The 10,284-nt window shown below is 50.8% G+C and overlaps 1 protein-coding gene across 1 annotated transcript; it reads left to right on the top strand.

The window, feature by feature from the left end:
- Positions 1–708: 708 nt before the first annotated feature.
- On the top strand, positions 709–4,095 carry TLE7 (TLE family member 7; the record flags this gene model as incomplete). The annotated part of the gene is made up of 9 exons (XM_081216376.1): positions 709–1,016; positions 1,138–1,160; positions 1,337–1,395; positions 1,885–2,097; positions 2,204–2,445; positions 2,644–2,785; positions 2,923–3,076; positions 3,605–3,678; positions 3,991–4,095. 9 exons carry the CDS (start codon positions 709–711, stop codon positions 4,093–4,095), a joined length of 1,320 nt encoding a protein of 439 aa, XP_081072502.1.
- Positions 4,096–10,284: the final 6,189 nt, after the last annotated feature.

Below are 10,284 nucleotides of genomic sequence, written 5' to 3'. Positions count from 1 at the left end.
CCTTCATTGGGAGCTTGGAGTCTTAGCCACTGCACCACCAGGGAAGTCCCACCTCTTTTTTTTTTTTTTTTTTTTTTTTTTTTGGCGGTACGCGGGCCTCTTACTGTTGTGGCCTCTCCCGTTGCGGAGCACAGGCTCGAGACGTGCAGGCCCAGCGGCCATGGCTCACGGAGCCAGCCGCTCCACGGCATGTGGGACCCTCCTGGACCGGGGCACGAACCCGTGTCCCCTGCACCGGCAGGCGGACTCTCAACCACTGCGCCACCAGGGAAGCCCCCTCACCTCTTGTTTATTTTACCCGGGGTGGGGGTTGGGGGTGAGCCCTCATTTGAAAAGTATACGGTCAGATTAAAGGGTGAATTTGATTTTAGAGGATGGGAAATGCAGTCTGTGTGTCTAGAAGGAAAAACGTAACTTACCTGGTACTAACAACTCAAAACGTGCGTGTGAACTTTTACCCTCAGCACCATTGCTGCCAACATGTAGTATCAAAAGTTAGTTGGCGACCAATCTTTTGAATCCTCTCCCCCAGAGGAGTGTTCTCTGAGCCTTCTCAATAGACCTGGAACATTGTGTCTGCGTGTCAGCATCTGTTCTTTCTCTTGCTACAGGGGATCGGGACAAATTGGGAACCCAGGATCTGGGTGACGGGCTCATTCCTCTAAGCACTCGAACCTGGTAGCTCAGGCACTTCATCAATCGAAGACCATGAGTGAAGAGAAGGAAGAGCCCTCATTCAGTATACTCACAGTTTATGATGAACCAGAGAAGAGGGGGAATGTGCCCGAGAGCCTCGGCATTTCCTCCCAGCATGAGCACCATGCACAGTCCCAGCTGGGCAAAGCGTGTGGTCCCACCCAGCAGCTCCCAGGTTCCCCGAGGCAGCATGACCTGGCTTATCAGGAGATGAGCTGTGTGAGTCCACAGCAGTGGGCCCCCCAGGCCCTGGACGGATCTGAACTGCAGGCCACTCAGCTCTCTGAGGCAGAATCAGAAGAAGCAGAGCCTAGCCTCAGGTAGGTCTCACCTGAACAAGACTGGTGGGGGTGCGAACTGTCTCGGGGAGAGGGATCCTGACACAGAGCTCTCCATCCGTCTCATGCGCTGTCTCCTCCCTCTTTCCTCTGTTTGTCACAGCTCCCCACCAGGATCCGAGTTCGGTAAGTCCTAGCTGGGATGGTGTGGGCAGGCAGGGTGTAGCCCATGGCTGGGCATTGGATGGGAGACCTGGAACAAGCCCCTGGGTGGAGAGAGCAGTCTTCTCCCTGGATCCCGTGATGCTGTTGCTGCCAGACCTCCTCTCTCTGAGTGGTTGGCCGCTGGTGTCTCCCTGCAGGTCAGCCTTGTCCTTCACCTCGTCCCAGTGAAGAAGTCTTGTCATGCCTCAGAGCAATTGTAAGTGTCTTTTTTTTTTTTTTTAAACATGGCATCTTTCCCTTCCTGTTACCCCTGGAACAAGAAGCTAGTAGGAAGAAGGTGAGGGCATGCGGTGTGTCCACATCCTCACTCTCCCATAGGTGGTGGGTGCACTGGGCTTCCTGCTTCTTTGGACCCAAGCTGCCCTCCTCCCATCACCAGTGTGTAGGGCCTCAGCTGACAGGGTCACTTTTAGAGCTACATCCTAGGAGACTTTGAGCCAGGCTCTGCTCTCGTTGCTTGTACTCAGAAGTGTCTCAAAATGTGGCCTGTTTATCAGGGAGGCTATCCTGGGCTAGTGCAGAAGGATGTCAGTGGTCTGGGGACCCCAGCTGAGGACACAGTCCTGCCTGGGGGTCAGAGATGAGCTGTTGGATGCAGGGTCAGGAATCGAGTCAGAGGACAAGGAAGGCTGTCCCCCATGGATGAGGGCAGGTCAAGGCTGTGACCCTTTCATGGGCACCCCAGCCTCCCATTCCAGATGAAATGGTGGTCAGGCAGCTGACCCCATGTGAGCCCTGGAAGGTTGGCAAACTCCACCACGGAAAGAAAGTCTACTCCCTGGCCATCAGCAGCTCTACTCACCACGTGTACACGTGCGGCCATGGCTACATCAGGGTGTGGGATGAGAGTGCCCTCCATGCTTGGGACCACGCCCCCCAGGCCCAGCTGAACTTACAGGTGAGGGGTCATCAGAAGGCTCAGGGAGCCTAGATGTGACCTGTGTCCTAATACTTGGAGCCCATGCTTCCAGGAGATGATTTGAGAATGTCACCCATTCCTACAGGACCGTCAGAACTGTGTCCTCACCTGCAAGCTGTCCCCTGATGAGCGAAGCCTGATCACAGGGGGTCTGTCCCAGACCCTGACTCTCTGGGACCTGGCGCCCACCCCCCGCGTCAGGGCACAGCTGGCCTCCACAGGCCCCATGTGCTATTCCCTGGCTGTCTCCTCCAATGCCCAGATCTGCTTGGCTTGTTTCAAAGGATTTGTTGAGATTTGGGATTTGCAGAACCAAATCTTGATCAGGTATGACCCGGGGGAGGGCTGGATGGTGAGGCCTTGGGGAAGCCTGGGCCCCTTTTCCGACCTCACTGTCTCCTCTGCAGTAGGACTAGGTGAGTCGGTGTGGAGGACGCATCTGGGCTACATATCTAGGGGCTTCCTGGGCCCGAAACTTCTGAGGGTCCAACCAGTGCACGAACCTCTGAATTGTTTTCCCACCAGGAAGCACGAAGTCCCCATATACGGGTCCCGATGTGTGGACCTCACGGGCAATAAGTTCTGGACGGGAGGTGAAGACACCAGACTGTATTCCTGGGACCTGAGGAACTACCAGAGGCTGCAGCAACACGATTTACAGCATGAGGTGCCCGGAGGGCTGCGGCTGTGCTGAGTGCGGTCCCCCTGGGGGCTGGGAGTTGCGGGTGCCCGCAGGAGCCGCGTCTGAGTTTGAAGAGGTGGGCACGAATGATGCGCGCTGACCCCAAACCTCCTTCCCAACAGATCCTCAGCATTACCCATGACCCCAGTGAGGAGTGGTTGTTAGTGGGCCTGAGGATGAGTGACATCCTAATCCTGCACACACACCGAAGGCAGAAGTTTAAGGCTGTCCTGCAGAAATACGTCTACCACCACAATCTCAAGTTTTCCTCCTGTGGTGAGTGAGCAGGCAGGGGACACCTCTGGGTGCCCTCACCTGTAGAGTCTGGGCCCAGCCTTATTTCAGACTCTTAATTCCCCCCTCTCCAGCCCCAGCACTGGCCGGGCCAAGGTCCAGGGCCACCTTCCCACTGCCCTTGCCTCTGCTTCCTCCTGTCACCGGTGTTTCTCCCCTGCCAGCCTGGCTACCTTTCCTCCCTTCTTTTTCTGCTCACCCCCTCTCCTTTTCTGGCTCTGTCTGTAATGGTAGCTTCCTATATGGAACCACAGCCCAAAGACCTTGGCAGGCAGAAGATGCTCGAAGCCCCATGTGGCTGTCCAGTTGTTCAGTGCCCCTCACCACAATCCCGGGAGTGGCAGGAGGGAGCGGGCAGATGAGGGAATGGCTTGGGTCATGTCTCTGAGTTGTATAGATGGGGAAACTGAGGCAGAGACGCAGTGATCCTTTCCCTGGTCTAGTCAGGAGCAGAGGGGACTGGAAGGCAGGCTTGGTCTCTGGCCCCTCCATCTGTCTTTCCTTCGCCAGGGAGCTACTTTGTGTCCACACTGGATGAGTCGATCCGCTGCTTAGCTGCACCTTCTCTACAAAGATTGTTTCAGGTACTGGATGGAGGCCTGCGCAAACCCAGGCAGCTGGAGCTTACAGCCCCAGATCTCAGTTGGTCAGGCCCCAGAAATAGTGCTGCAAAGTACCTCTGAGGTGGCAAACAGGGCCATTGAGTACATGGAGGGAACAAGGACTCAAGGTCCTGGGAACTCCTGGGCTCCACCTTGAGCCCTGAGCCTGGCCCGGTCTCCAGACTGAGCCTCAGGTCTACATGGAGCCCTGAAACAGACCTGCGTGAAGTGTGCATCTCCGGCCCCAGTCTGGCCCCTGCGTATCATTCCTCTGTGGCCTCTCTTTCCCTCCAGGTAGAGGAGTCTACGGACATCCTATGTTGTGATATGTCTTCCGACAACCAGTACCTGGTCACGGGCTCCAAGAACAGTGCCACTGTTTACCAGCTCTTGTATTGAAGCTTGCAAGCCACGGTCCTGCAGGTGAAGACCAAAGAAGACCAGCGTGCTCGGACGGTGACCTCGGGGTGCCAGGCAACGCTAACACCTCCCACAGCCCCACCTTCTCCTCCCTGACCGGTCATCTGTCCGTTCCTCTCCCACCCAGCACACACCTGGCCTGTCCTCTAGGTTTTTATTATGTAACTTAGGGATTTTTCCTTTGTTATTTTTCTACCACTGATTTCTTTATTTTGTAATTAATTAATAAAATGGAAAAACAAAAACTAAAATGGCTTGGATACCCGGTCAGTTCTTTCAAACAACAAACTCGTCGTGATGGATTGCTTATGCCCCCTTTCAGCAAATTCCAGGTTGGGGAAGGAATTTTATACCAGACTTAGTTCCGTTTATAACTTTTCTGGAATTCATGGACTCTTAAGAAAGCTCAAGAAGCAATGTATGTCCATGTACAAACTTTCAGATTGTATCAGGGTGTTGGTAGACCAACAACACTCAACTCTTTTTTTTTTTTTTTTGCGGTATGCGGGCCCCTCACCGCTGTGGCCCCTCCCACCGCGGAGCACAGGCTCCGAACGCACAGGCCCAGCGGCCATGGCCCACGGGCCCAGCCGCTCCGCGGCACGTGGGATCCTCCCGGACCGGGGCACGAACCCGCGCCCCCTGCATCCGCAGGTGGACCCCCAACCACTGCGCCACCAGGGAAGCCCCCAACACTCAACTCTTGACACAGGTTAAGACTCCAGTCACTGGTCTAACCATATCCCAGGAAGAGCTGTCCTTTTAACTACCTAATTCGTGAAACCTCACTTTATCTGAGGCTTTCAAAGTCCCGATCCCAATTCTGGCATTTTGTGCCAGTCAAAAGCTGCCTGTCTCTGTTTCAGGGCAACTTCCTCATGTTGGTGGGTGTGATATTTTGTCTGGCCCTTGCCAGGCTGAAAAAGCCCCAGCTCCCTGAATCAAGCAATATAGGCCTGCTTTCTAGTCTTTTCCATCCTCCCGCCTCTTTGCTTGGTGTTGGCATGGCTGAGACAGCTAGCTGTCCACTAACGTTTTGTAGCTTAGAGTTCACCGGAAGAGGCACAAAGCCAGGGACAAAATGTACCATCTTTTGCATTGAGATATTATTGGGTCCTAGTTCTTGCTGATGGATCATCAATGAAGAATGTGTCTCCTTTCCGGGCCAATGCTAAAGGAGTGGGGTGTCCCTTCCAGGCTCTCTGTCCCCTTCGACTAGCTCCAGGTAAGCGATGTGAAGGCCCTAAGGGATTGCAAAACAATGAGATGGAAGCATCCCATGTCCACGAATCACACATGGAGAAAAGCTTCCCCCTTTGGGTTATTTCATGGGAGAGAAACTTGTATTCGAATTGTTATACATGTTGGAGCCTATTTGTTACTATAGCCCTGGAAATAGCAAACTTTTACTTAAAGGGCCAGATAGTAAATATTTTAGGCTTTGCCCTGTGGTCTTTGTCCCAATTACTCAACTCTGCTGCTGTAGCATGAAAGCTGCTATAGGCAACAGATAAGTGAATGCAACTGTGTGCCAATAAAACTTTATTTATGAAAACAAGCAGTGGCCCAGATTTGGTCTGCTGACTATAGTTTGCTGACTCCTGTAGCCAGCGTGCCTCTAAATAATATATTTATTTAGCATCCACTGAAAAATATAATACAGATGGTAGAGTCCAACAGTAGGTCTATCCTACTGGGCTATAGTAACAAATAGACTCCCAGTGTCTCTATAACAAGTGTCCATCGATGGATGAATGGATAAACAAAATGTGATATTGTTATATATATAAAATATATATAATGGAATATTATTCAGCCTTTGAAAGGAAGGAAATTCTGACACTTGCTACAACATGGATGAAACTTGAAGACATGCTAAGTGAAATAAGTCAGGCACAAAAGGACAATACTGTATGGTTCCACTCATATGAGGTACTTAAGAGAGGTCATACACAGAGACAGGCAGTAGAATGGTGGTGACAAGGAGCTGAGGGGAGGGGGAAATGGAAGATTAATGGGTACAGAGTTTTGGTTTTGCAAGATGAACAAAGTTCTGGAGATGGATGGTGGTGATGGTTGCACAACAGTGTGGATGTGCTTAATGTCACTGACCTGTATACTTTAAAATGGTTAAGATGATAAATTTTATGTTATGTGTACTTTACACACTTTTTTTAAAATGTAGGGAATTATAAAGATCAAATTCACAATGGTGGTAAACTATGGAGACAAAGGTAGAGAAATTGGATCATAAAAGGATAAAAAGGGAGCTTCAACTCTATCTACAATGTTTATTTCTTCAAAAAAAAGGTTTGTCAAAAATGAGTGCTTCGAAAGAAACCATCAACAAAGTGAAAAGAAAGCCCACAGAAGGGGAGAAAACATTTGCAAAAATATTTCTGGTAAGGGATTTATATCCAAAAGGTGTAAAGAAGTCTTACAACTCAACAATAAAAGACAAGTAAACCAATTTTTAAAAGGGCAGAGGATTTGAATAGACATTTCTATAAAGAAGGTATACAAATGGCAATAAGCACAGGAAAGGATGTTCAACATCATGAGGGAAATGCAAAGCAAACCCTCAGTGAGATGTGACTTCACATGTGCTAGGATGGCTAGAATAAAAAGGACAGACAATAACAAGTGTTGGTGAGGATATGGAGAAATTGGAACCCCCATACCTTGCTGGTGGGATTGTAAAACACATCGCAGCCACTTTGAAAAACAGCTTGTCTACATCCTTTTTCAAAGTGCTAAACATAGAGTTACCATATGACCCAGCAATTCGATTCCTAGATATATACCCAAGAGAATTGAAAACAAATGTAAGTTGGGAGGGTAATAATTGGAAATGATAAAGTAAAAGAACTGTAATTTTTTTTTTTTCTGGAAAGAAGGTAAAACTCCAAATTAATAGTAGTCTTGATAAATCAAGGAGTAGTGTTGCAATTTCAAGATTAATTACTAAAAATATGAAACAAGGGTACAGCTTCCAAACTAATAGAGGAAAAATACTGGAATAATAGAGTATAATAATATATAATAATATAAGTTTAATACATTTTATTATTTATATTTATAATTGACATACTTTTATTAACTCATTGTTAATAGTATATTGTTTGATATTAATCTAGTATAAATAAAATTATATAATAATAATAACAAAGAAACACAAAACCTGACCAAATACTGAGCCATAAATTTCAGAGTATTTAATTCTTACAGAATATATTCTATGACCATAATGCAATTAAGATAGAAATAAATAATAAAAAGAAAACTAGAAATTTCCCTATTTTGGAAATTAAGAAATATATATATATATATATATATATATATATTTTTTTTTTTGCTGTACGCGGGCCTCTCACTGTTGTGGCCTCTCCCGTTGCGGAGCACAGGCTCCGGGCGCGCAGGCTCAGCGGCCATGGCTCACGGGCCCAGCCGCTCCGTGGCATGTGGGATCTTCCTCGACCGGGGCACGAACCCGTGTCCGCTGCATCGGCAGGCGGACTCTCAACCACTGCGCCACCAGGGAAGCCCATGAAATATATTTCTAAATAATTAGTAGAGGCTAAATCACAAAGTAACTGGAAGCTATTGTAAACTGAATAATCAAAAACTGAAGGATTCAGCTAAAGCTATAGTTAGAGCTTGGCCATTCCCGGCTCATCAATGTCGCCCCACCTTGCTTTCCTGGGCCACGTAGGGGACCGGCACTGACAGCCGATCTTGAAAGCTGGGTCTGGACTGGAGCGAGAATAGTCTCCGGAGACAGCTGAAAAAGAACGCGGAGACACGGCCTTGCTTCGAATAGAGGAAGCTGGGGAAAAGGAGATCGGAAGTGATCTCGGAGACCGAGATTTTTCACGGATGTTGCGAGAGGAATTGAACCACTCAGCAGCGCAGTGTCCATTTCCTCGCAGTCGCGCCGATGCTGCACGTTTTCACATTTACGGGTTTTTATCTTATTATTATGGGAGAGGGGACAATGATCGTCCCTCGTGGCCGTGGCTTGCGGTTGAATGGGCTCTGTGTGGACCTAAGCATTTACTTATGTCCTCTGGCAGCACGTGGAATTCCCTTTACATGCTGGGCCCCGCAGGGCCTCTGTAAACACCATCCCAGAATGCAGATTATTTTCTGTGAATGGCAGCAAAACGCCATGAGTTCTCTGAAGCTCGAACTCAAGACCTTCAGATTATGAGACTGACGCGCTTCCCACTGCACCAAGAAGGCAAATATAGAAAAAGTCTTCCTTATCAATAAAGGGAAAGTGCCTGCAGCCCCTTCCTCTGGCCAAGCCGCCTCCCAAGTGCCAGTGTCTTCCGGCAGAGATCCGGCAGGTCCCCAGACACGTGGGGAAGGAGGATCGCTCTTCGGCGAGAGGCGCCGTCTTGCGGTGGGAGGGTGGCCTGCGCCTGCCGGGAGCGCAGCGGGTCACGGGGAGGACGTGGGCTCGTGCAGCAGCTCGCGCCGGGGGACGGGGTTGGGAAGGGGCGTGGCCGGTGGGGTTCTGCTGTGTGAACAGCAGGAGGCGGGGCAGAACACGCTAGGGCCAGGCGGGCGCGCAGGCGCCGAGGGAACCCGGAGGGCACGCGCCTGGCTTTGGCGCGAGGCAGGGCGGCGGGGACGCGAAGCGCACGGAGGAGGCGGCGCGAGCGGCTGTCCGAGACGAGGGCGTCCGCCCAGACGGCCTCCGTCGCTTGAGCGCGCGGTGCGTGAGCTCAGGCTCGTATTGCTGACAAACGGCGGGTGGACGAAGGCTGGAGGGGGTGACACCGGCTGCAGGTGGGCATCGAGGGTGCCCCTGAAGGGTGGGAAGGGCCCTGGGGCGCGGGCAGGCTGGGACAGGAGGAGGAGGAGGAGAGAGGAGAGAGGGGCGCAGAGCAGTTGGGGGCGTGAACTCTCCAGGCCCTGGTCCGGGACTGGGCGTAGAGGTGAGGTAGGAGAAGGGAGAGAAGATTCCAGAAGACTCTTGGATGTGAATTCAGTTGGAAAACGGAGGGAGAAACTATGGTTGCCTTGGACTTGCCATCTTAGTCGTTTATTAAGCCTTGTGGTTCTGTTTGTTTCCTTATTACGTATAGGGCATCGCGTTCTGAAGGGCAGAAGAGTAGCAGCATTCCCTCGGAGCAAGGTTTTAGGTCTTGTCATAAGAATGCGGGGTGGTTGGAGGGATGGATGGATGGGCAGGTGAGCAGAACATAGAACCATCTCTAAGAAAGCATTCCTTCCTTACTTCTTCAGGGGAATTTCTGTTGCTGATGCCCGGAAGGGATGACTACAAACGAATCAGTACCCCCTCCCACGTGTCCAACGATTATTATGGGGTAGGATTACTACCTTGGACTGGGCAGCTTATTCTTTTCGTTGAATGCTTGTGGAATTCTTGTTTTCACCGGGGAAACAATGTATTTTCATATCTGGTGGGTCTAGCCCCTTTCCCCCACTTGCCCCTTTCAGGGGTTTGGTGCTCAGTTGGACACAGGTTTCAGGTCATCTCTTGGACAGCTGTTCACACTGATTCCCCCTTCCTGCTCTGATTTCCTAGGGCACTCAGTGATAGTATTGCATCCTGTGGTCAATTGTTCCCTGTATGTCAGTTCTGTCTCCTCCCTTGACTCAGCGCTCTGTGACCCACAGACAGGATCTGAGCCACCCCTGGAAACACCATTTTCAGAAGCATGCTCGGGGAGGTTCTGGACCCCACCCCCAAGCCACTCTCTGCTGACACCTCCTGCCTAGACTCCGTGCTGGAGGGGGCTTGTACAGTGAGCAAAGAGCACCGCACGGAGTCAGGGCTTGGCATCTCTTCTCTCTCAGCCACTACCCAGCCTTCACCTTGTGTCTTACCCCTCCCGGTCATCCTGGGGTGGTACAAATTCTGCCCCGAGAACTGGAGGAAGAAACTGGCTGCAGGACAGGCAGCTCCCCCAGAGGGACAGGTTCTCAGGGGCTGTGAGAGCTGTGTAGCCAGAGCTCCCTCCTGCCACCCCCACCACGTTGAGAAGCTGCAGAGCAAAGGACACTGTTTGTTCCAGGAATCTCTGTAAACACACTTTTCAAGGTGTCCCTGCACCCAGTCTTGAGTGGCTCCTCAGTTCCTTTGGGGAAATATTCGGCCGATAAGGCTACCCCTTAGCCTCTCAGCTGGAGGAGTCA

Source organism: Mesoplodon bidens (genome assembly GCF_964165515.1).
Source record: "Mesoplodon bidens genome assembly, chromosome: 18".
NCBI classification, from domain to species: Eukaryota; Metazoa; Chordata; class Mammalia; order Artiodactyla; family Ziphiidae; genus Mesoplodon; species Mesoplodon bidens.
Note: the sequence above shows the minus strand (reverse complement) of the source record. Positions and strands in the feature narration are given on the sequence as shown.